The following is a 27,789-nucleotide window of genomic DNA, read 5'->3' on the forward strand; positions in this document are numbered from 1 at the left end:
ACCAGGGCAATCAGGAAGAGCCTGTTAAGTGCAGGGATTGTCACATCTACTGGATGCAACAATCCTGGGTGGCTGCCGGAAGCTATTTTTAGGCTGGGGGGGCCAATAGGCATGGGTACCCCAGCCTGAGAATACCAGCTCCCAGTTGTCGGGCTGGGTATCAAAATTGTACCCATGGCTGGGTATCAAAATTGAGAGGACAGCATGTTGTTTTTAAAAAATTATTTATTTAAGTAATAATAATAATATATATATATATATATAAAAAAAAGGCACATGTGGTTCCTCTTATTTTGATACACAGCCAAGATAAGCACATAGCTGGGGGCTGCAGCCTATAGCCGTATGCTTGATCTTTGCTTGGTATATGTAATACGAGGAGACCCTACAACAATTTTTTTTTTCTTGCTTTATTTTTACTCATATCTACACTAACCCGCTGACAGGGTCTATAATTACAAGCAGTCTGACATGGGGATTGCTGGGAGGCGGAGGGAGCAGTGCATGTGGATGAGTGATAATCAGTGGCCCTGGAGGAAGAGTGAGCGACCCGGAAGCAGTTGCAGCTGCACCAAATATTAACAATTAAAGGACTAACTGAATCCAGTGGGTGAAAAACAAAAAAGATCTTTATTATAGATCCATTAAAATCACATCATAAATGAGTGGTGCAATAAAAATCTTTTCTATATGTTTTGAACATAAACAAGCATCCTTACACTGTACATGAAGATACATCATCTACTACATTAACAGAGACTTTAACCCCCTCATGGTATGGCTGTTTTCCGTTTTTTTCTTCCACTTTTCCAAGAGACATAACTTTTTACGTTTTCTGTCAATAAAGCAATATGAGTTGTACTTTCTTTTATTCTCCAACTTTATATTTTATTGAAAATGTTTCCTTTTTTAACCAACGAAAAAAATAAGGGTAGCAAATTAACATCAGGTATTACACTGTTTCGTGGTATGATATATGTTAAATAGTACAAAACAGTTGGTAAAACAAAGTATGCACCATGTAAATCAATAAGTTCTAGGTATTGGAAATCACATCATGGACAAGGAAGGGTCCCTGAACTAGTAGGTTATTATAGCTGGGATGTTGCTACATAGGTATCCCAATCGTTCCAATGAGTTGTACTTTTGAATGACCTCATTCATTTACCATATAGTGTACTGGAAAATGGGAAAAAAATAAAGTGGTGTGAAATTGTAAAATATGTGCAATTCCACAATTGTTTTTTTTTTCTTTTGCCATGTTCATTATATGGCAAAGCTGAACTGGCAATATATTTCTCCAAGTCAGTACGAGTATGTAGATACCAAACATCTATAGTTTTTTTTATTTATTTAAGTGGTGAAAAAAAAATCTGAAATTTGTAACAAAAAATATTTAACTTTTGTCACAATGATCCAAGAATGTAAAGTTTTTATTTTTTGTAATCTGGGGCTCGGTGATTGCTTATTTTTTGTGCTCTGAGATGACGTTTTTACTGATACTATTTGTGGGTAGATACAATGTTTTGATCACCTCTTATTGTATTTATTATTGCAATGTTTCGGCGGCCCCAAAAAACATAAATATGAAGTTTTTATTTTTATTCGTTATGCTGTTTACCAATCAGATTAATTTTATTTTATATTTTGATAGATCAAACGTTTTGAACACAGTAACACGAAATGCGTGTATTTTTTTTTTACTAGTCTGTCCCCTTAAAGACTATTTACTAGTCCCCTTAGTAGCACTGCTTGTGCTATATAGAGCAATGAATCAGCACTGCTCTGTATAGCAGGAATCACGATCTACTATGAATGCTGGCTTACAGACAGCATTCACATGAGGATTGTAATGACAGACACAGGGGTCATCAGCTGACCCTGGCTGTCATGATAACCAATCGGCACCCAGCGATCATGTCACAGGCACACCGATGGGAGTGGGGAATGACGCGCCCCCATGTCAGCACGTGTTAAATCCTGCTGTCAGAGATTGACAGTGGGATTTAACTGGTTAACAGCCATGGTTGGATTTCCAATCCATCAGCAGCTGTTAGAGGCACATGTCAGCTGATTAAATCAGCTGTCGTGTACGGGAAAAGATGCAGGCTTGGTGTTCGAGCCTGCATCAAAGGCAGGAGCATGATATATGACGTAAATATCTGTCATATGTTGTGAAGGGGTTAAAAAACATGTTTTATGAGATGTTCACATCCAGTGAAACCAGTCATTGAATAATTAAAGGAGTTGTTCACTTTCACGACAGTAGACTCTGTAAGATACCTAAAATAAACTCAGCAGGTACTCATCATCACTGGGTGAAGTGCAGGATCCACTCCGCTGCTCCAGTATCTGTGTTTTACCTGCAGCGAGGAGGTCAGGTGAACAGCGCATATTACGATTTTAGCCAATCAGTGACCTCAGTGGTGTGTGCTGTCAACTTTAGCACAGATGTTGAGCTCAGTGATTGGCTAGAGTGGTGATGCGCACTGTTGACATGACTGTCACCCAGACTGGAGCAGCGTTGGACCCTGGGAGGGTGAGTACCTGCTGAATTTGATGTTCAAGTTATTTTACAAAGGTTGGGGCCCATATCCCTTAAAATGTACAACACCTTAAGTCAGCCTGTAGGAAAAAACTAGACTGAAATTAAAATATAAATTAGGGCAAAATAATAAAAGTAGATCTAATAAAAATAACAGGTTGCATCTGATCATATCGGTAAAATAGTAACCACATGAAAGAATAAACATAACAAAATACATATTATAGATGTGTGATTTTTTTTAATCTGAATACTGTACTACTAAAGTATATATATATATATATGTATATACTGTATATACATTTTGATACGAACATTACAATCAGAGGGTCCAAAAATTACCCCACAGTAAAACATTATTGAAGTCTAAATTTATACCATAAAATGCATCATATGACCATGTCGTTTTTATCACTAATTCATGCAAACAAGCTAGTCTAATTGTAGACTCTCAAACTAACCAAAACCATTAGATGTACTTTAGGTGCAAATATTGTAAGGATAGTTCATGAATTACACATACAGCTTAATGATTTCAACAGGTTGATGCTCTTGAATATGTAAATACGATCAAAATAGTTGCCCATTAACTGTTGTCCCAGTGGGAAACCCGGGGTTATTGTCGATGTATCCTTATAATTTTAGTTGAAAGGACAGTTTCATACATATTTTTGCTTACATACTCTAACGGACATCTCTTTTCTCCTTAGCTAGAATTTCTAAATGCTTTTTACTACCTGGTTATCCACTTACTTGACTTCTATTTCAGTTACAAATCTTCCAAGTCTTTGAAGCATACATACAGTTTGGACACCCCTGGTCAAAATTAATGTGAACAATTAAGCAAGTTGAAGAAGAAATGATTTCTAAAAGGTGTAACCTTAAAGTTGACACATTTCTTTTGTATTTTAGGCATTTTTTTTTAATCTTTTACATTTTTAAATTAACAAAAAAGGAAAATGGTTCTGATACAAAAGTTTGGGCACCCTCCATGGTTAATACCTAGTAGCATCCCCATTGGCAAGTATCAGAGCTTGTAAATGCTTTTTGTAGCCAGCCAGGAGTCTTTCAATTCTTGTTTGAGGGATTGTCATCTATTCTTCCATGGATAAGTCTTCCAGGTCTGTGAGATTCCTGGGTCATCTTGCATGCATGGCTCTTTTGAGGTCTAGCCACAGATTTTCAATGATGTACGTATCAGGGGACTGTGAGGGCCTTTGTAAAATCTTCAGCTTGTGCCTTTTCTGGTAGTCTATTGTGTATTTTGACATGTGTTTAGGATCATATTCATTTGTAGAAGCCAAGCTCTTTTTAACTTCAGCTTTTTTTTTACAGATGGCATTATGTTTGCATCAAGAATTTATTTCAACTTCATTGAATTCTTTCTTTCCTCTACCTTTGAAATGTTCCTTGTGCCATTGGCTGACACACATCCCCAAAGCATGATTCATCCACCCCATTCTTAATAGCTTGGCAATATGTTCTTTTCCTGAAATTCTTTGCCTTTTTTTCCTCAACACATACCTTTGATCATTGTGGCCAAAGAGTTTTATTTTAACCTTACCAGTCCACAGGACTTGTTTCCAAAATGCATCAGGCTTGTTTAGATGTTCTTTTATATACTTCATACATGATTCTGAATGCTGAGGACATATGAGAGGTTGATGACTCTTCCACGAAGGCCATATTTGTGCAGGTGTCTCTGACCAGTTGCACAATGTACCACAACTCCAGACTCTGCTAAATCTTCCTGAAGGTCTTTTGCAGTCAGGTGCATGTTCTGATTTGCATCTGTATTAATCCTACGAGCAGCTCACAGAAATATTACTCTGTCTTCCAGACCTTATCTTGACCTCCTCAGTCCTTGTTAACTGCCTTTGCTTAATTACATTTCAAAAGAGGAAAGGGCAAATTGAAAATGCTTTGCTATCTTTTTATAGCCTTCTCCTGCTTTGTGGGCCTCCACCATTTTTATTTTCAGAGTTCTAGGCAGCTGCTTAGAAGACCTCATGGCTGCTGTTTTTTGGCACAAGTTTAGTGGAGGCTGGGTGTTTGTGCAAATTTCACAGCTTTATAATCTGGCCCATTTTTCTTTTTGTAATTTTTAAAATGTAAGAGATAAAAATTATTTTATTTTTTGCCTAAAATACAAAGGAAATGTGTCATCTTTAACTTTATGCCTTTTAGAGATCATTTCATCTTCAACTTGCCTAATTGTTTACAATAACATTAATTATGACCAGGGGTGCCCAAACGTTTGCATGCCACTATATACTTCCATTACATGCATACATTACTTCTATACGAAAAAAGGAGGGGAGCCAGCACTGCTTATGAATGGCATGCAACAATGAAGAAATAAAAAGTGTAATATTCACAAATTCATTCCTACTGTAACAATTCAATGAGATTTTTTGTAAATGACAACTGGGCTGCCTTTATTCGTGCTTGTCAGTCCTGGCAGCATGGGAGCGGTTCAGACATGTCTCGGGTAAGTGGTGTTTTCATATGGTCCTGCTCATTATATGAGACCTTATGGTACAATAATAATTTATAATATAGCGTTAGGGACCCCCCCAATAGAGATTTGCCATGACGGGGCAGGGGGCTCAAATCATTGATCAATCATTTGCTAAAAATCTCATTGAATTGTTACAGTAGGAATGAATTTGTGAATATTACACTTTTTATTTCTTCATTGTTGCATGCCATTCATAAGCAGTGCTGGCTCCCCTCCTTTTTCGATTACTTCCATTCACCTATTTATGTCTTTCAATATTACAATACAATGAACTGCTAACATCAATGGGGATCTTTTAAATGGTCTGGGAATCAATATTGCTTTTACAATATTAAATTTACAATGTTATACTTTCCTAATAAACATTTTACACATAGTAAAAAAAATTAACGCTGTGCATCTCTATATCTGTCTGTTGTAGATAACTGTATTTCACTCTGGGCCAGAAGAACAACAAGATATTGATGTTGCCATCCTTACATCACTGTTAAAAAGTCAGTATGTAATGTCATTTTCAGGACAGTTGTCAGTCTCTAAACGACAATATGCGATTTGTTAAATACTTGTATATAGTAGATGTATAATATGTCATTCATAGGCAGGGCCAGACTGGGACTGAAATACAGCTTTCCATTTTGAAAGCATAAAGGTCAGTTATGCCTTTTCCCAACTTTCTAGTTCCCAAGATGGTGTCTAACCCTGCCTGGTGGAAATCAAGATGTAGTACAAGATCTTTATTTCCAATAATGCAGCTACAGTGCCTTGCGAAAGTATTTGGCCCCCTTGAATTTTTCAACCTTTTTCCACATTTCAGGCTTAAAACATAAAGATAAAAATGTTAAATTTTATGGTGAAGAATCAACAAAAAGTGGGACACAATTGTGAAGGTGAGCGATATTTATTGCTTATTTTAAATTTTTGTAAAAAAAAAAAGACTGAAAATTAGGGCGTGCAATATTATTTGGCCCTTTTAAGTGAATATTTCGTAGCGCCACCTTTTGCTGCAATTACAGCTGCAAGTCGCTTGGGGTATGTGTCTATCAGTTTTGGACATCGAGAGACTGAAATTCTTGCCCATTCTTCCTTTGAAAATAGCTGGAGCTGAGTGAGGTTGGATGGAGAGCATTTGTGAACAGCAGTTTTTAGCTCTTTCCACAGATTCTTGATTGGATTCAGGTCTGGACTTTGACTTGGCCATTCTAATACCTGGATAACTTTATTTGTGAACCATTCCATTGTAGATTTTGCTTTATGTTTTGGATCATTGTCTTGTTGAAAGACAAATCTCTGTCCCAGTCTCAGGTCTTTTGCAGACTCCAACAGGTTTTCTTCAAGAATGGTCCTGTATTTGGCTCCATCCATCTTCCCATCAATTTTAACCATCTTCCCTGTCCCTGCTGAAGAAAAGTAGGCCCAAACCATGATGCTGCCACCACCATGTTTGACAATGGGGATGATGTGTTCAGGGTGATGAGCTGTGTTGCTTTTACGCCAAACATATTATTTGGCATTGTGCCCAAAAAGTTCGATTTTGGTTTCATCTGACCAGAGCACCTTCTTCCACATGCTTGGTGTGTCTCCCAGGTGGCTTGTGGCAAACTTTAAATGACACTTTTATGGATATCTTTGAGAAATAGCTTTCTCCTTGCCACTCTTCCATAAAGGCCAGATTTGTGCAGTGTATTACTGATTGTTGTCCTATGGACAGACTCACACACCTCAGCTGTAGATCTCTGCAGTTCATCCAGAGTGATCATGGGCCTCTTGGCTGCATCTCTGATCAGTCTTCTCCTTGTTTGAGATGAAAGTTTTGATGGATGGCCAGGTCTTAGTAGATTTGCAGTGGTATGATACTCCTTCCATTTCAATATGATCTCTTGCACAGTGCTTCTTGGGATGTTTAAAGTTTTGGAAATCTTTTTGCAACCAAATCCGGCTTTAAACGTATCCACAACAGTATCATGGACCTGCCTGTTGTGTTCCTTGGTCTTCATGATGCTCTCTGTACTTTAAACAGAACACTGAGACTATCACAGAGCAGTTGAATTTAGACGGCCACTTCATTACACACAGGTGGCTTATATTTATCATCATCAGTCATTTAGGACAACATTGGATCATTCAGAGATCCCCAATAAACTTCTGGAGTGAGTTTGCTGCACTGAAAGTAAAGGGGCCGAATAATATTGCACGCGCCACTTTTCAGTTTTTTATTTTTTACAAAAATTTAAAATAAGCAATAAATATCATTCAACTTCACAATTGTGTCCCACTTGTTGATTCTTCACCATAAAATTTAAAATTTTTATCTTTATGTTTTAAGCCTGAAATGTGGGAAAAGGTTGAAAAATTCAAGGGGGCCAAATACTTTCGTAAGGCACTGTATCTAAAATAAAATAATACCCTACGCAATGACTACATAAGACCACCACATACCGTAGTTGCAGAATAATGCCATGATACTGATCAATAAAGGGGTTGTACACCCCTGAGTAATTTTTGGGGAATTTATAGTAGTGCAGCCTGCAAAATTCTAATGAAATATTATATACTTGAATTTGCTTGCTGGTTCCAGCAGTTGTCATGTGATCAAATTCTGACTAGAGATCCAACAGATTTGCTCAATGTTCTATTTTAGTCAGCGCGTGACTGCAAGAATCGCAGTTACGAAATTTTGATCACATGACAACTGATGGAACTGGATAGCAAAGCTGAATCCTAAAGGTGTATAAGTTACGCACCATTAGGATTTAGAAAGCAGCAATTTACTTAGGGTTAACAACCCTTTTGATAAACCGGACTCTACGAAGACCTATATTAGAATTGATATTGCAATATAATAGACAAATAATATCACAAGTCCATAACCACATATTACCAGCATATACATTGGGTGAAATAAGTATTAAACACGTCACCAATTTTTTAAGTAAATATAGATCGAAAAGTTCTATTGACATGAATTTCTCACCAAATGTCGTAAACAACCTATCCAATCCTCACAGGCAAAGAAATCTATATATATAATTGCCTTATTCTGTCTGTCTGTCTGTCTATCTGTCTGTCTATCTGTCTGTCTGTCTGTCATGCTCCGAAATTGTGTCCTTACGGTGACACAAAGCTGATTGGCCGCTGGGCTCGCCATGGCCCCGCCCCCCCACACGGATTGGCCTCTCGCCCCGGCTCTCTGCAGGCCCCGCCCCCCTCATGCAATCCACACTCGCTCTGGCCCAACTGACACGGAGCCCCGATTCCCAGGTGAGTACACACACACATCAGATCACACTCACTCTCACACTCACTCTGACACACACCTCACACATCACAACATGCTGGGATATCGCTTGCTTCTACACCGGCTCCGTCAGGATCCCAGCAGCGCCACACATAACCTTGCGATGCTGGGATCTTCACGGAGGCCGTGAAAGCTGGTAACCATTATACACATCGGGTAACTAAGGTCCCTTGGTTACCCGATGTGTATCATAGTTAACAGTGTACAGCGGCTCACACTCACCCTCACACACACATCACACACACATCACATCGCATCCACACATCAAGGTCCTGCAGCGCCGGAAAATACAGACACATAACAGCACACACACATAACAGCACACACATACACACACACAAATCAGATCACACTCACACACACACACATCACATCGCATCCACATACTCACAACATCCGGAGATATCGCTTGCTTCTCGGCCTCGATACTGTGCTGTTGTGATCTTCCAGGACCTGCCGGAGGATCACATGGCCAGAAGCATGTGATATCCCCGGATGTTGTGAGTATAAGCGCGTATGTGCAATATCGTCAGTGTCTGTGTGTGTGAGTGGATGCGATCGGGTGTGTGTGAGTGTATGCGATCGGGTGTGTGTGAGTGGATGCCATCGGGTGTGTGTGAGTGGATGCGATCGGGTGTGTGTGAGTGGATGCGATCGGGTGTGTGTGAGTGGATGCGATCGGGTGTGTGTGAGTGGATGCGATCGGGTGTGTGTGAGTGGATGCGATCGGGTGTGTGTGAGTGGATGCGATCGGGTGTGTGAGTGTCGGCAGAGGAGCACGGCGTGCTGGAGGAGGCTGGGAGCAGAGAGGCTGATCATGGGGAAGGCTGGGAGGAGAGAGGCTGATGGTGGGGGAGGCTGGGACGAGGGAGGCTGATGCTGGTGGAGGCTGATGCTTGGGGAGGCTGGGAGCGGAAGGCTGATGCTGAGGGAGGCTGGGAGAGGGACGCTGGGAGGAAGGAGGCTGGGAGGAGAGAGGCTGATCCTGGGGAAGGCTGGGAACGGGAGGCTGATGCTGGGGGAGGCTGGAAGGAGAGAGGCTGGAAGGAGAGAGGCTGATGCATGGGGAGGCTGATGCTGGGGGAGGCTGGAAGGAGAGAGGCTAATGCTGGTGGAGGCTGATGCTTGGGGAGGCTGATGCTGGGGGAGACTGGGAGGGGAAGGCTGATGCTGAGGGAGGCTGGGAGGAAGGAGGCTGGGAGGAGAGAGGCTGATCCTGGGGAAGACTGGGAACGGGAGGCTGATGCTGAGGGAGGCTGGAAGGAGAGAGGCTGATGCTGGGGGAGGCTGGAAGGAGAGAGGCTGATGCTGGTGGAGGCTGATGCTTGGGGAGGCTGATGCTGGGGGAGACTGGGAGCGGAAGGCTGATGCTGAGGGAGGCTGGGAGAGGGAGGCTGGGAGGAAGGAGGCTGGGAGGAGAGAGGCTGATCCTGGGGAAGGCTGGGAAGGGGAGGCTGATGCTGGGGGAGGCTGGAAGGAGAGAGGCTGATGCTGGTGGAGGCTGATGCATGGAGAGGCTGATGCTGGGGGAGACTGGGAGCAGAAGGCTGATGCTGAGGGAGGCTGGGAGGAAGGAGGCTGGGAGGAGAGAGGCTGATCCTGGGGAAGGCTGGGAAGGGGAGGCTGATGCTGAGGGAAGCTGGAAGGAGAGAGGCTGATGCTGGGGGAGGCTGGAAGGAGAGAGGCTGAGGCTGGGAGGAGAGAGGCTGATGCTGGGGAAGGCTGATGCTGAGGGAGGCTGGGAGAGGAAAGCTGATGCTGGGGAAGGCTGGGAGGACGGAGGCTGGGAGGAGAGAGGCTGATCCTGGGAAGGCTGGGAGAGGGAGGCTGATGCTGGAGGAGGCTGGAAGGAGAGAGGCTGATGCTGGCGGAGGCTGATGCTGGGGAGGCTGGGAGAGGGAGGCTGATGCTGAGGGAGGCTGGGAGGAGGGAGGCTGGGAGAGGTAGGCTGAGAGAAGAGAGGCTGATGCACACACACACACACACACACGCGCGCGCACTGCACAACACACCACACACACACACACACACTGGGAACCACAAACAACTGCCCTACACAGACACCCACACATACAGACAACGCTGCACACACAGACAACGCTGCACACACAAACACCGCGGCACACACAAATATACGCACATACCGCACAACACACACATTGCTCAAAACATACCTCCCCCCAAAACACACCACACACACACAAACCGCGCAACACACACACAACGCTACAGACACACAGCGCTCCACAAACAACGCAACACACGCAACACACATACAACACCGCTCTCACCCCCCGTCACACCCAGACAACACCCAGAACATGTACAGCGCCTACACAAACACTTGGTAACTACAGACAACAACATCTCTCTCTCTATATATATATATATATATAACAAAAATCATACATGAACTACACAATACGTAAATTCTAGAATACCCGATGCGTAGAATCGGGCCACCTTCTAGTCAAATAATAGATGTCTATAAAATAAGTTATCTATATATATAATTGCCTTATTCTGTCTGTCTGTCTGTCTGTCTGTCATGCTCCAAAATTGTGTCCTTACGGTGACACAAAGCTGATTGGCCGCTGGGCTCGCCATGGCCCCGCCCCCCCACACGGATTGGCCGCTCTCCCAGGCTGCGCCCCCACACGGATTGGCCAGCCGCTCGCCCAGGCTCCGCCCCCCCCACAGATTGGCCTCTCGCCCCGACACCCTGCAGGCATTGGCAATTCGGCCACGCCACGCCCCCTCACGCAATGCACGCTAGCTCTGGCCCCGCCCCCCTCCCCCCCCCCGCGCATTCCCCGAACTGACACGGCTGTCACGGAGCCACGACTCCCAGGTGAGTACTGTACTTTCCCCCCCCCTTCGGGAGCCCACATCAGCGTACGCCGCCAACCCAGCCGACACTTACCCTCGCATTGCTGGCTTTGCCGCCGTATGCTGATGTGGGCTCCCGTGCGAGCGGGGGACGGGATACGTTGGTAACCATGCTAGCATAGTTACCAGCTGGTAACCATGCTAGCATGGTTACAAGCGCATCAAGGTCCTGCAGCGGCGGAAGATCCACACGCACACACATAACAGCACACACACACACATACACACACATCAGATCCCACTCACTCTCACACACACCTCACACACACATCACATCGCATCCACACACTCACAGCATCCGGCGATATCGCTTGCTTCTCGGCCTCGATACTGTGCTGCTGTGACCTTCCAGGACCTGACGGAGGATCACATGGCCAGAAGCATGTGGTATCTCCGGATGTTGTGAGTGTGAGCGCGTATGTGCGATTTCGTCAGTGTCTGTGTGTGTGAGTGTATGCGATCGGGTGTGTGTGAGTGTATGCGATCGGGTGTGTGTGAGTGTATGCGATCGGTTGTGTGTGTGAGTGTATGCGATCGGTTGTGTGTGTGAGTGTATGCGATCGGTTGTGTGTGTGAGTGTATGCGATCGGTTGTGTGTGTGAGTGTATGCGATCGGGTGTGTGTGAGTGTCGGCAGAGGAGCACGGCGTGCTGGAGGAGGCTGGGAGCAGAGAGGCTGATCTTGGGGAAGGCTGGGAGGGGGAGGCTGATGCTGGGGGGAGACTGGGAGGGGAAGGCTGATGCTGAAGGAGGCTGGGAGGAGAGAGGCTGATCCTGGGGAAGGCTGGGAAGGGGAGGCTGATGCTGAGGGAGGCTGGAAGGAGAGAGGCTGATGCTGGGGGAGGCTGGAAGGAGAGAGGCTGAGGCTGGGAGGAGAGAGGCTGATGCTGAGGGAGGCTGGGAGGGGAAAGCTGATGCTGGGGAAGGCTGGGAGAACAGAGGCTGGGAGGAGAGAGGCTGATCCTGGGGAAGGCTGGGAGAGGGAGGCTGATGCTGGGGGAGGCTGGAAGGAGAGAGGGTGATGCTGGGGGAGGCTGGAAGGAGAGAGGCTGATGCTGGGGGAGGCTGATGCTGGGGGAGGCTGGGAGGACGGAGGCTGGGAGGAGAGAGGCTGATCCTGGGGAAGGCTGGGAGAGGGAGGCTGATGCTGGGGGAGGCTGGAAGGAGAGAGGGTGATGCTGGGGGAGGCTGGAAGGAGAGAGGCTGATGCTGGGGGAGGCTGATGCTGGGGGAGGCTGGGAGGACGGAGGCTGGGAGGAGAGAGGCTGATCCTGGGGAAGGCTGGGAGAGGGAGGCTGATGCTGGAGGAGGCTGGAAGGAGAGAGGCTGATGCTGGGGGAGGCTGGAAGGAGAGAGGCTGATGCTGGGGGAGGCTGGGAAGAGAGAGAGGCTGGGATGAGAGAGGCTGATGCTGGGGAAGGCTGGGAGGAGAGAGGCTGATGCTGGGGACAGAGAGGAGAGGCTGATGCTGGGATGAGAGAGGCTGATCCTGGGGAAGGCTGGGAGGGGGAGGCTGAGAGAAGAGAGGCTGATGCTGAGGGAGGCTGAGGCTGGGGTAGGCTGGGAGGAGAGAGGCTGATGCTAGGGACAGAAAAGGCTGATGCTGGGAGGAGAGAGGCTGATGCTGTGAGGAGAGAGGCTGATGCTGGGAGGACAGAGGCTGATGCTGGGAGGACAGAGGCTGATGCTGGGAGGAGAGAGGCTGATGCTGTGTGCAGAGAGGCTGATGCTGCGGGCAGAGAGGCTGATGCTGCGGGCAGAGAGGCTGATGCTGGTGCAGCATGGGGGATGGAGCACGATGGGGGGTGCGCAGCATGGGGGATGGAGCACGATGGGGAGTGCGCAGCATGGGGGATGGAGCACGTTTGGGAGTGCGCAGCATGGCGGATGGACCACGTTTGGGAGTGCGCAGCATGGAGGATGGAGCACGTTTGGGAGTGCGCAGCATGGCGGATGGACCACGTTTGGGAGTGCGCAGCATGGAGGATGGAGCACGTTTGGGAGTGCGCAGCATGGCGGATGGAGCACGTTTGGGAGTGAGCAGCATGATGGATGGAGCACGTTTGGGAGTGTGCGCAGCATGGCGGATGGAGCACGTTTGGGAGTGCGCAGCATGGCGGATGGAGCACGTTTGGGAGTGCGCAGCATGGCGGATGGACCACGTTTGGGAGTGCGCAGCATAGCGGATGGACCACGTTTGGGAGTGCGCAGCATGGCGGATGGACCACGTTTGGGAGTGCGCAGCATGGCGGATGGAGCACGTTTGGGAGTGCGCAGCATGGCGGATGGAGCACGTTTGGGAGTGCGCAGCATGACGGATGGAGCACGTTTGGGAGTGCGCAGCATGGCGGATGGAGCACGTTTGGGAGTACGCAGCATGCCGGATGGTGCACGATGGGGAGTGCGCAGTATGGCGGATGGAGCACGTTTGGGAGTGCGCAGTATGGCGGATGGAGCACGTTGGGGAGTGCGCAGCATGGCGGATGGACCACGTTTGGGAGTGCGCAGCATGGCGGATGGAGCACGTTTGGGAGTGCGCAGCATGGCGGATGGAGCACGTTTGGGAGTGCGCAGCATGGCGGGTGGAGCACGTTTGGGAGTGCGCAGCATGGCGGATGGAGCACGTTTGGGAGTGCGCAGCATGGCAGATGGAGCATGATGGGGCGTGCGCAGCATGGCGGATGGAGCACGTTTGGGAGTGCGCAGCATGGCGGATGGAGCACATTTGGGAGTGTGCAGCATGGCGGATAGAGCACGATGGGGAGTGCGCAGCATGGCGGATGGACCACGTTTGGGAGTGCGCAGCATGGGGGATGCAGCATGATGGGGGAGTGCGCTGCATGGGGGATGGAGCACGATGGGGGGTGCGCAGCATGGGGGATGGAGCACGTTTGGGAGCGCGCAGCATGGCGGATAGAGCACGATGGGGAGTGCGCAGCATGGCGGATGGAGCACGTTTGGGAGTGCGCAGCATGGGGGATGCAGCACGATGGGGAGTGCGCAGTATGGCGGATGGAGCACGTTTGGGAGTGCGCAGCATGGCGGATGGACCACGTTTGGGAGTGCGCAGCATGGGGGATGCAGCACGATGGGGAGTGCGCTGCATGGGGGATGGAGCACGATGGGGGGTGCGCAGCATGGGGGATGGAGCACGATGGGAGGTGCACACCTCCCCCCAACACACACACACACACGCACTGCACAACACACACACACTGGGAACCACAAACAACGCCCTACACAGACACCCACACACACAGACAACGCTGCACACACACAACACCCAACACACAAACACCGCAGCACACACAAATATACGCACATACCGCACAACACACACATTGCTCAAAACATACCTCCCCCCAAAACACACCACACACACACAAACCACACAACACACACACACAACGCTACAGACACACAGCGCTCCACAAACAACGCAACACACGCAACACACATACAACACCGCTCTCACCCCCCGCCACACCCAGAACATGTACAGCGCCCTACACAAACACTTGGTAACTACACACAACAACATCTATATATATATATATATATATATATATATATATATAACAAAAATCATACATGAACTACACAATACGTAAATTCTAGAATACCCGATGCGTAGAATCGGGCCACCTTCTAGTGTTTAATAATCAGAAATGACACAGGGAAAAAGTATTGAACACATGAAGAAAGAGAGGTGCAAAAAGCAATGGAAAGTCATGACACCAACTGAAATGTATTAGTAATTAGAAATAGTGAAAAATAATAACAGTTAGCTCAATTGATGGCGGCCTATATAAAGGTGTCTCATTACCAAGGTGCCACACGAGAAACATCTCATGATGGGTAAAACCAGTCAGCTGTATCAAGACCTTCACAATCTTATTGTTGACAAACATATTGATGGCTTACAAATATATAGTGCCATTTCAATACAAAATATATATATATATATAAAACTTTTAATATGACAAGTTAAAAATTGCATACGGTAATGTGATATACCTTGATGAAAAAACTGAAAATAGATCCAACCACAGAAATAAAGTTACAAGGCACCTAATTGATGAACACTATCTCCATCCCAATATAGTAATTTAGCCCTGCCTGGCTGCTGAGGTTTGCACCTTAGATATTCAATAATAGCACCGCCACTCACCAACAGCTGACCCTATTGAATCCTGCATACTAAAAAATTATAAGAGACAGTCAGGGTATGGGGACAAAGTTGGGATATAGTCAGTTAGTATATACAGTGTGTCCACCCATGTCCTGTCCACCGCCAATAACTTGAGAACGGCAGCAGCTATAGGCATAGAAGTGGTGTCTAGGTCTAGTAAAGAAGCCATGCGCTACGAAATGAAACCACCTATAGCACCACTTGGTGGAAAACAACGGAGTTAGCATTTTTATCTCGAAAATGGAACGAGATAGAGAAAAAAAGTGAATTACAAAGTTGTAGGGCATCATCAATTCAATACGAATTGACACCTTGCATACAGAAATGCTATGAGATGAAACCCATGACCTCCCCAAAACATTGAATGCTGGTCACACATATGGCGCTCATTTAAATTTGATGCTCAAAGTGGCCACTGTCAGCTGCAATGCACATCTGGACTCTGGACAGCATACTGTATCTTGCTGCACGTTGTTCAATATGGTAGGTTACACGTTTGCACAAGCATCTATGATACGTCATCATAGGTCCTGCAATGTTGGAGGAGGGGTCGCATACTGTGACGGGGTGTACATCAGAGCAAAGAGAGACAACAGGCCGAGGATGATCCAACAGGTTTACTAACAGGAATACAGGAACAGCACACGACAAGTCCAAATAAAACAGATTCGGGGGCACCTCCCGATAATCCAAAGTGCCAGATCACAACGTAATAGTCCTTTTCAGAGTCCCAGAAATCCCACACAATCCACTGGACGGCGAGGTCTGTCCGCAGATTCAGATCTCGCTCCCTTTCTCTTCAAAAACTCAACTCCCAACTGCATTTAGAAACAGGAGTGAATTGTTTGAGCTCGTGGGCCCGCCCCTCAAGGGTAGGGGTCTATGCAATGGTTGGGCCCACTAGAAGATTCTAGAAGGTTGGCTCCGAGATGTCTACAGGTTTGTGTAGTTGGCGTTATCCACTGCTTACGAAACAATGGGAAGTTCCCCTGGCTGTGTGGACAAGAGATAATTGCATTATGGGCCCAGAGACACAGGAGATGGGGGGAAGGTATGGTTACTTACATCCCAAGACATTTCAAAGTGTTCAGTAAGTACAACCAAAGGAAAGTGACATCACATCCTGACATAGTATTACAGCAAATACAGTGAGAAGGTAAAATACATCATGACAATTCCTTCCCCTCCCAACTTGTGTACGTACTAGGGACCTCTACAGGTCGCTGGTTAAGTACACGCAGGCATGGCTGACAGGACTCAAGGCTCCTCTTGCCTGGACAGTCCATCTGCATTTTGGTGTTGGCTGCCCCTTCTATATTGTATGGTAAAGTTATAGGGCTGGAGAGCCAGGCTCCATCGCAGTAAGCGTCCATTGTCCCCAGAGACTCTGTTCAGCCAGGTGAGGGGATTGTGATCAGTAACCACAGTGAATTCCCGTCCATACAGATACGGCCGTAGTTTCTTAAGGGCCCACACTACAGCCAGACATTCCTTCTCAACAGTTGCATAGGCCACTTCTCGGTCCAGCAGTTTCCGGCTGAGATAGGCGATGGGGTGTTCGACCCCAGCTGCATTCACCTGGCTGAGGACAGCTCCCAGTCCATAAGCAGAGGCATCCGTCTGCACAATGAATCTCCTCTTGTAGTCTGGAGCAGCCAGGACAGGATCGCAGATCAAAGCATCCTTCAGCCGGTTAAAAGCCTCATCACAGGCTGGAGTCCAGATCACCAGCCGGGGCATTGTTTTCTTGGTCAGGTCGGTAAGAGGCTTGGCCACAGTACTGAAATGAGAAACAAATTTTCGGTAATAACTGGCAGTGCCCAGAAAAGCCATAACTTGTTTCTTAGTTTGGGGTACAGGCCAGTCTCTAATAGCCTGGATTTTGGCAGGCTCAGGTCGGAGCTTCCCTCCTCCCACTCTATGTCCTAGGTACTGGACTTCCCCCATCCCCAATTGGCATTTATCGGGTCGAATAGTTAGGCCGGCTGCAAGAATCAGGTCCAAAATAATGGCTACTTGATTCAGATGTTCCTCCCATGTGTGGCTGAAGACGGCGATATCATCCAAGTAGGCACAAGCAAAGTCATCACATCCCCGGAGGATCTGATCCACCATTCTCTGGAAGGTGGCCGGGGCATTTTTCATTCCAAAAGGCATGCTTAGAAATTCATACAGACCAAAGGGGGTTATAAAAGCGGACCGTTCTCTCCCTTCATCCGTTAGAGGGATCTGCCAGTATCCCTTACTGAGATCCAAGGTAGTGACATATCGGGACCCAGCCAGTCGGTCTAGAAGTTCGTCAATACGAGGCATTGGGTAAGGATCGCTGACGGTATGGTCGTTTAGTCGCCGATAGTCCACACAAAATCGAGTACTCCCATCCTTCTTGGGTACTAACACCACAGGGGAGGCCCAAGGGCTATGGGAGGCCTGGATTACCCCAAGCTGTAACATCTCCTCCAGTTCGTGCTGCATGGTGTTTCGAACTGATTCAGGTACCCGGTAAGGAGCCAGTTGTATGGGACGGATGCCCTGAGTGTCCACATGATGTTGGGTGACGGTGGTTCGACCTGGTTGGGATGAGAAAGCAGCCCGTCTCTGTTGAAGCACTTCCAGCATCTGGATTTTCTGTAAGGAGTCCAGGTAATCTCCCAGGGGAACCTGTTCCACAGTGGATGGGGCTCTCGCTGCTTCCACGAGATCAGGTAGAGAGTCCTCATCCTCTTGACCATCTTCTGAAGCCAACCGACAGCTTGCTATCATTGGAATGTTCCGGTCATGGTACTCCTTAATCATATTCACATGGACAGTCTTTTGCCTTAGCCCCTGATCATCTAAAGCAAGAAGGTAATTGGTATCATTCAGTTTTCTGAGAACCCGGAAGGGACCCTCCCATGTGGTCTGCAGTTTATTCTGCCGATGGGGAACAATCATTAAGACTTGTTGTCCTTCTACAAACTCCCGATAGCGTGCGTTACGGTCATACCATGTCTTCTGTCTGGTTTGAGCCATACGCAAATGACTCTGTGCAAAACTAGCAAGTTGGGCCAAGGTTTCTCGCAGCTTTAGGACATAAGGGACAACAGGGGTTCCTGTATCTTCAACTTGCCCCTCCCAGTATTCCTTGAGCAGGGTTAAGGGTCCTCGGACCTTTCTTCCATAGAGTAGTTCAAAGGGGGAGAACCCAGTGGACTCCTGGGGAACTTCCCGATAGGCAAACAAGAGATGGGGTAGGTACTTCTCCCAGTCTGAATCTCGGTCCGTGAAGGCCCTCAGCATATTCTTCAGAGTGCCATTGAATCGTTCACAAAGTCCATTTGTTTGGGGATGATACGGGGTCGTTCGGATCGCTCGTACTCCACAGGTGCGCCACAGACACTGGACCAACTCTGACATAAACTGGGAGCCTTGGTCCGACAAGATCTCACTGGGGAATCCTACTCTGGTAAAAATAATAACCAAGGCCTCGGCCACCTTGGCTGCAGAGATACTTGACAAGGCCACGGCTTCTGGATATCGGGTGGCGTAGTCCACAACAGTGAGAATGTACTGCTTTCCAGATTTACTTGGTTTAGCCAGAGGTCCAATGATATCAACAGCTACTCTTTGAAAGGGTTCTTCTATTATAGGGAGCGGTTGCAGGGGTGCCTTTGGGTGATCTCCGGGTCGCCCTCTACGCTGACATATGTCACAAGTTCGGCAGAAATGCGCCACTGCTTGGGAAATCCCCGGCCAATAAAAAGTTTGAGTCAATCGTCTCTCGGTGCGGGTTTTGCCTTGATGGCCAGCCGTAGGAATGTCATGAGCCAGGTGTAATAGGGGAATTCTGTACTTCTGAGGAACAATCAGCTGTTTGCTATAAGTCCAGGGCTTATCTAGGGAGTCGGCATTGGCAACCCGATACAGAAGTCCATTTTCTCTGATAATTCTTTCTCCGTTTTCCCCTAGCTGCCCTATTTCAGCCCGAGTTCTAAAACTAGCAAGGGTGGGGTCAGTCTCTACTTCTTGTCTAAACTGAACTTTATCCCAAGTAACATTCATATTATCCCCACAAGAAGAATCACTCACCGGCTGTAATGGCAGTTCTGGTGGACTCAGTTCCATGGATGGGTTGTACACGTCCACATGGGCTGCTCTCTTGGCTTGACTTCTGGTTACCGCACCGACAAAGTGGCAATGAAGATTCCCCACATCATTTCCTAGAAGAACGTCTGCAGGGAGGCCGCTCATCACACCGACCACACATTGTTTTGCCCCAAAGCCATAATCCAGGGTCACACTCGCTCTTGGAATATATCTCTGGGTACCTCCTGCCAGTTCAATGGCAATTCCTGGTCCCTTTTGAATTGCTTGTGGTTGAATTACTCGAGGATCGGCTATGGTGAGGAAAGCCCCAGTGTCACGGAAGCCAACAACTTTTTGGCCATCCAGCACGACCTCCTGTAGATGTTTGTCCTGAAGATCAGAAGAACAGGTGGCTGGAGCTCGCACCCCATAGACTCCGGGTAGGGGAGCCAGGATATCTGAGTCACTTGGCAAGTCATCAGGCACAGAATCCAGCTCTTCTCCTGGTGAAGGTGTCTGTAGGTAATGAACAGGCAAAGGCGGTCTGTAGCTGTTCTGTCTACGAACACCTGGACATTGGAATTGCATGTGCCCAGGCTGCCCACATCCATAACATCTGCGCTCTGGGATTCTTCCTCCGCGTCGTATTCCCAAAGGTGGAGCATGAGTAATGCGAGGCACAGTCACACGAAGGTCCCCATGAGTTGACGGTCTAGGGTGATGGTGAACATTGGGGCCAGAAGGACCAGGGGCCACCAGCGTTGGGGGGTTGGTGTTTTTTTTCTCACTGGGTAGTAGTTTTTTCCACTGAGGCTTGATGGTGAGAGCCTCATCAGCTAGAGCTGCAGCTTCCTCCACAGTGGCTGGTCTCCTTTCACGCACCCATTCCCGGATCTCAGCGGGGCACTTGAAGTAAAACTGCTCTTTTAGGAGGACCTGGAGGACGGTCTCCAAGGTTAAGGCCTCCTCTGCCTCCAACCAACGATGCCACAGATGTTTGAGTTTGAGGGCATACATCTTGAAGGACACTTCCTCATCACATGCTAGAGTACGGAACTGAGTCCTGTAAGTGTCTGGCATTACAGCATAATGTTCTAGAATAGTCTGTTTAATATCCGCATACTCACAGTTCCACCGAGGGTCCATAGCTCTATAGGCTGCAGCAGCTCCACCCTCTAAGAGCCCAACCAGATGCCGGACGCGCTCCCTTTCTGGGACTTCCATTAATCGACACTGATGCTCAAAGTCCTGGAAGAAGCCCTCAATGTCACCAGCAGCCTCATTAAACTGCTTGAAGTCTTTGCGGGACACTCTGGGAAGTTCCCTCATGATGGGTGCTGGGGTTACAGTCTGTCTGGAACCTCTCGCGGCTTCCACAGCGAGCTGCTTATCCAGCAATGCCATCTCCTCCATCCTGCGCTCCTTCTCTTCAGCTCCACGCATGGCCTCCCTCTTATCTTCTATGGTGGTCTCATCTCCAAGCAGTGCCATCTTTTCCTTGTACCACACAACCCATTGACTTTTTTGGGTATTCACCTCCGGCTCCCGTCTTTGCTCCCCTTGCTGTGGAAATTGTTCCTCGGTGCCATCTTGCAGGCAAGCGTGTTCCAATGCCTCAATTAGTTGCTCCTTAGAGAGTCCTTTGTAGCCGACACCTAATTCACGGGCCTTTGTTTGTAGACTCGCCACAGTCCAGTTCCTGTATCCTGAGGTTCTGGTTTCAGACGTCGATTGGCTGTTGTCCTCCATTTCTTCTGCTCTGATCCCGCCGCTGCCACCAGTTTGTGACGGGGTGTACATCAGAGCAAAGAGAGACAACAGGCCGAGGATGATCCAACAGGTTTACTAACAGGAATACAGGAACAGCACACGACAAGTCCAAATAAAACAGATTCGGGGGCACCTCCCGATAATCCAAAGTGCCAGATCACAACGTAATAGTCCTTTTCAGAGTCCCAGAAATCCCACACAATCCACTGGACGGCGAGGTCTGTCCGCAGATTCAGATCTCGCTCCCTTTCTCTTCAAAAACTCAACTCCCAACTGCATTTAGAAACAGGAGTGAATTGTTTGAGCTCGTGGGCCCGCCCCTCAAGGGTAGGGGTCTATGCAATGGTTGGGCCCACTAGAAGATTCTAGAAGGTTGGCTCCGAGATGTCTACAGGTTTGTGTAGTTGGCGTTATCCACTGCTTACGAAACAATGGGAAGTTCCCCTGGCTGTGTGGACAAGAGATAATTGCATTATGGGCCCAGAGACACAGGAGATGGGGGGAAGGTATGGTTACTTACATCCCAAGACATTTCAAAGTGTTCAGTAAGTACAACCAAAGGAAAGTGACATCACATCCTGACATAGTATTACAGCAAATACAGTGAGAAGGTAAAATACATCATGACACATACACCTGTTGTTTGATGTGACCTCACAGAAAGAAGTCCAATGGGGTCAGGTCAGGTGAGTGTGGAGGCCACTCCACGCAGCCACCATACCCAATGACTTGTAGGAAGGTCTCCATGAGGTATCACTTCACGTCCGCAGTCTTGTGAGTTTTACACGTTCTAATCATAACATTTCTGTATGCAAGGTGTCGATTCGTATTGAATTGATGATGCCCTACAACTTTGTAATTCACTTTTTTTCTCTATATTGTTCCGTGTTCGAGATAAAAATGCTAACTCCGTTATTTTCCACCAGGTGGCGCTATAGGTGGTTTCATGGCTACTTTAGTAGACCTAGACACCACTTCTATGCCTATAGCTGCTGCCGTTCTCAAGTTAATGGCGGTGGACAGGATATGGGTGGATACACTGTATATGGAGGAATAGAGTTAGAGATATTGCTATATAGCAATAGATAATGCCTAAAAAAAGCAGGTTAATATCAAATGTGAAAACTTAAACAGGTCAATTGCTTGATGCCATGTCAGGTTCTGCTGTATGGATAAATTCCAAAGGCATGTGTGATGTGGCTGGCATATGCAAGGACAAGTGAAAAATCAAAGAAAGTAGTCTACTCATCTGTGCTTCCTGCTACCTACCATATCAATGTGGTTCCCTCATCATATGGTTCCTCAAGAAGCTCTAGGAGAAAATGGCAGCAATAATTGATACTGTGGCCTAATAGCAGGTATCCCTGCTATTGATGGCATTGGTTACTGTGATGCTAATCAAAACTCACAGTCTTGCTGTGAGCAGAGTAGACATGAGGTCTGGGTCAGATACCTGAAGGGCCAGCAACAAAGAAAAGGGGAAAACAAAGGTGTAGTCAGATCATGGTCCGTAGTCAAAATTCCAGCAAGGTAGCAATCAAGACAAAGGAGGTAGTCAAATTGATCATCAAAAGCAAGGTCCATGGTTGGGTAAACAATAGATCATGGGAAGCACAGGAACAAGAGGCACACAGACACCATTGAGCTAAAGCTACAACTGGCAGTCATTGAAGGCAGAAAGGCAGCTAAATAGCAAGGTAATCACTCCAAAAAGGAGATACATGGAGGAAACCTTGCATACCTCAGCCCTGATTGGATGTCTGAGCTGTTAATAACCATACTTACATCTCAGCATCTCTGATTGGATGGCTGAACTGTCCATCACTCTATCCAGACACACCGGTAGGAGCAACTGTGACAGTTACAGAAGATTTTCTAAACTACTGAAGGTTCCAGTGAGCACTGTTGGGGAAATAATTTGAAAGTGTTAAGAACATCATTTCACCATAAACTAGCCATGACCAGCTGTTCTCCTCAGGATTTCAGACACATGACTGAAAATAATTATCAGAAGAATTGTCCAGAAGCTAAGAACCACTTGTGGAGAGCTCGAGAAAGACCTGGAATCAGCAGTTTCCTTTTTTTTAAAGAAAACAATAAGTAATACACTCAAACTCTATGGCCTGTATGCTCTCTCACCACGCATGACTCCATTGCTGAACAAAAAACATGCTCAAGTGCATTTAAAGATTGCTTAACAACATTATTGGGTTTTCCGGCCCTCCCCTAGGATGAGGTCAGGGGGAGTAAGATCAGGGCTCGGACAGGAGTCAGGGTCACGCTAGGGGCTTGGACCTGGCAACCATGAAGCCTACCTCAGAGATAAGGGACAGTGCAGAGTCTTGAGTCTGAGGACCAGCTGAGGGGCCCCTGACCTGTCATTACTCACTTTGTGATACCGTGATTATTTAAGAATATATATAATTGAATTTTGCATGCAGGCTGTCTCATATTCTCATTCCTTTTGGTTTACTAGTGTCTATATTACACTATCCCCTCCCTCTTTACATTTAATGGGTTTGTTTTTGCGTATGGGCCAGAATTCTTGGGTTAGGTGGTGCCACTTTTGCCACGATCAATATTTTTTGACAAAAGAATGGTTAAAGAAAAGTAAAGTTAAAGTTTTGGAATGGTCAAATCTCAGTCCTGACCTTAATCCAAAAGAAAAATTGGGAAAGGACCTGAAGCGAGCAAGCAGATCATGGGAGAAAACCCACCAACATAACAGAGTTGAAGCGGTTTCATAGGGAGGAATGGACTAAATCTCCACCAAGCCGATGTGCAGGACTAATGAAGAGTTACTGGAAATGTTTAGATGCAGTTGTAGCAGCACAAAGAGGTCACACCAGATACTGGAAGCAAAGGTTCATATACTTTTGCCACTCACATACTGTACATGTGATATTAGATCTTTTCCCTAATTTAAAACATAACACTCAAATATTTTGACTCATTTGTTTGATTTGATTCTCAGTTAAGGAATAGTGTGAAAATCTTTGATTTTTAAGGTCAAATTCATGCAAATATATACAAAATTCTGAAGGGTTCCCAAACTTTCAAGCACTACTATGTGTCAGAGCTGATTTTTCTACAAATTTGATGCTTCATAACTAGTACTTTATTGGTTATTTACCAAGCAGAAGACTGAAAACATGCTGATGAGTGGACAAACTGATATAGTTACATTGTAAAGGTTTATCACATGTTCCTCTGCTTTCAGGCACAAACATGTCCCCCTATGATCAGCTTGTTCTTGCCATGGCCTGGGATAGAGTAGATATTGCCAAAAACTATATTTTTATACATGGACAACAGTGGTTGGTATGTATATATTTTAATATAACTCATACTAAGTATTTCTTGTTCAGGTTTAATTTCTCATAAAGTAGATAAACAGAAAATCACTATTTACAACGTTTCTAATAAAAATAATTTACTAACTGACGATTGTGTTTATAGAATGCACCCCTGGAGCAAGCCATGCTGGACGCACTTGTAATGGACAGAGTGGAATTTGTCCAACTTCTCATAGAGCATGGCATCAGTATGCACAAGTTTCTTACAATTCCCAGGCTGGAAGAATTGTACAATGCAGTAAGTACTGTTAGCTTAAATTTTGGAGACTAAAGGCCCCGTTACACGCGTCGATTTATCGTGCGATCGCACCCGCCCCCATTGTTTGTGTGTCACGGGCAATTTGTTGCCTGTGTCACACAAAGTCGGTCACCCCCGTCACACGTACTTACCTCTCGAATGACCTCGCTGTGGACGGCGAACATCCTCTTCCTGAAGGGGGAGGGACGTTCGGTGTCACAGCGACGTCACACAGCGGCCACCCAATAGAAGCGGAGGGGCAGAGATGAGCGGGACGTAACATCCTGCCCACCTTCTTCCTTCCTTCCTCATTGCCGGCGGGATGCAGGTAAGCTGTGTTCGTCGTTCCCGAGGTGTCACACGGAGCGATGTGTGCTACCACGGGAACGACGAACAACCTGCATCCAGGAATGTGATCGATATTTTGAAAATTAACGATGTGTCAACAAGCAACGATAAGGTGAGTATTTTTGCTCGTTAACAGTCACTCGTAGCTGTCACATGCTACGATATGTCAAACGATGCCGGATGTGCGTCACGGAATCCGTGACCTCGACGACATATCGCCCGATATATCGTAGCGTGTAACAGGGCCTTAAGACAAATAGCTTTCTTTATGGCATTGCAAAATGATACCAATATTAGTCTTCATGATTTTAGCTATATATAAGGAACCTACAAATAAAATATACCATATACAAGTATGTTTAACCCCTTAGTGATGGAGCTAATTTTCACCTTAATGACCAGACCAAATTTTGCAATTCTGACCAGTGTCACTTCATGAGGTTATAACTCTGGAACGCTTCAACGGATCCTGGTGATTTTGAGATTGTTTTTTCGTCACATATTGGACTTCATGTTAGTACCAAATTTAGGACAATATTTTTTGCGTTTATTTATGAAAAAAATTGAATTTTGGCAAAAATTTTGAAAATTTAGCAATTTTCAACTTTTTAATTTTTATACCGTTAAACCAGAGATTTCTGTGACACAAAATAGTTAATAAATAACATTTCCCACATGTCTACTTTACATAAGCACAATTTTGGAACCAAAATTTTTTTTTGTTAGGAAGTTAGAAGAGTTCAAAGTTTATCAGCGATTTCTCATTTTTACATCAAAATTTACAAAACCATTTTTTTTAGGGACCACATCATATTTGAAGTGACTTCGATAGGCCTAGATGACAGAAAATACCCAAAAGTGACACCATTCTAAAAACTGCACCCCCCAAAGTACTCAAAACCACATTCAAGACGTTTTTTAACCCTTCAGGTGCTTCACATGAACAAAAGCAATGTGGAATGAAAAAAAGCAAAAATTAAATTTTACCTAAAAATGTTGCTCTAACCCAAATTTATTCACTTTTAGAAGAAATAACACAACAAAATGGACCACAAAACGTGTTCCCCACTTTGTTATGAACGCGCTGATACCCCACATGTGGTCAGAAACCTCTGTTTGGGCAAATGGGAGGGCTCGGAACAGAAGGAGCAATATTTGAATTTTGGAAAGCAAATTTGGCTGAAATAGGTTGCGGGCACCATGTTGCATTTACAGGTCCGCTAAGGTACCTAAACAGAAGAAACCCCTCACAAGTGATGCCATTTTAGAAACTAGACCCCTCAAGGCTTCTATCTAGGGGTATAGTGAGCATTTTGGATCCACAGGTACTTCACAGATTTTGTTAACGTTACGTTGTCATATTGAAAATTTTAATAATTTTCTCAAAAATGTTGCTTTAGCATCAATTATCTCACTTTTTCAAGAGGTAATTCCAAAAATTTGACCTCAAGGTTTGTTACCCACTTTTTTATGAGCGCGGTGATACCTCACATGTGGTCATAAACCTTTGTTTGGACAAATGGGAGGGCTTGGAACGGAAGGAACAATATTTGAATTTTGGAAAGGAAATTTGGCTGAAAAAGATTGCGGGCACCATGTCGCATTTGGAGGTCCCCTAAGGTACCTAAACAGCAGAAACCCCGCACAAGTGACCCCATTTTGGAAACTAGGCCCCTCAAGGAATTTATCTAGATGTTTGGTGAGTACCCTGAACCCCCAGGTGCTTCACAGAATTTGATAACGTTGAGCCATGAAAATAAAAAATAAAATTTTACCACAAAATTGTTATTTCAACCAGGTAGCTTTTTTTTCACAAGGGTAACAGGAAAAAAATCACCATGAAATTTATTGTGCAATTTCTCCTGAGTTTGGCGATACCTTATATGTGGTGGAAATCAACTGTTTGGGCGCATGACAGGGCTAGGAAGGGAAGGAACGCCATTTGACTGCAAAATTGGCTGGAATCAATAGCGGACGCTATGTTGCATTAGGAGAGACCCTGAGGTGCCTATACAGTGAAGCTCCCCAACATGTGGCCCCATTTTGGAAAATAGACCCCTGAAGGAATTTATCTAGACCCTGAACCCTCAGGTGCTTCACAGAAGTTTATAATGTTGAGCTGTGAAAATAAAAAAATACATTTTTACCACAAAATTGTTACTTCAACCAGGTAGCTTTTTTTTTTTACAAGTGTAAAAGGAAAAAATTCAGCATAAGATTTATTGTGCAATTTCTCCTGAGTATGCTGATACCTTATGTGTGATGAAAATCAACTGTTTGGGTGCACAGCAGGGCTTGGAAGGGAAGGAGCGCCATTTGACTGCACAATTGGCTGGAATCATTAGCGGACGCTATGTTGCATTTGGAAAGCCCCTAAGGTGCCTAAACAGTGGAGGTCCCCCACAAGTGACCCCATTCTGGAAACAAGACACCTCAAGGCTTTTATCTCGGTGTATATTGAGCAGTTTGAATCCAAGAGTACTTCACAGAATTTGATAAGCTTAGGTTGCCATATTGAAAATTTTTATTTTTTTCACAAAAATGTTGCTTTAGCATCATATTTCGTACTTT

General features: G+C 46.0%; 1 protein-coding gene across 1 annotated transcript in view; it reads left to right on the forward strand.

Annotated features, from left to right (window-relative positions):
• Nucleotides 1-27,789, forward strand: part of LOC142302574 (transient receptor potential cation channel subfamily M member 7-like) — a 254,559-nt gene that overhangs the window by 57,177 nt on the left and 169,593 nt on the right. Inside the window, 3 exon segments of the mRNA XM_075343678.1 lie at nt 5,488-5,560; nt 24,497-24,597; nt 24,736-24,870. Of these exon segments, the coding sequence (XP_075199793.1) occupies nt 5,488-5,560; nt 24,497-24,597; nt 24,736-24,870 (309 nt within the window).

The sequence above is a fragment of the Anomaloglossus baeobatrachus genome, chromosome 4 (assembly GCF_048569485.1).
Source record: "Anomaloglossus baeobatrachus isolate aAnoBae1 chromosome 4, aAnoBae1.hap1, whole genome shotgun sequence".
Lineage (NCBI taxonomy): Eukaryota > Metazoa > Chordata > Amphibia > Anura > Aromobatidae > Anomaloglossus > Anomaloglossus baeobatrachus.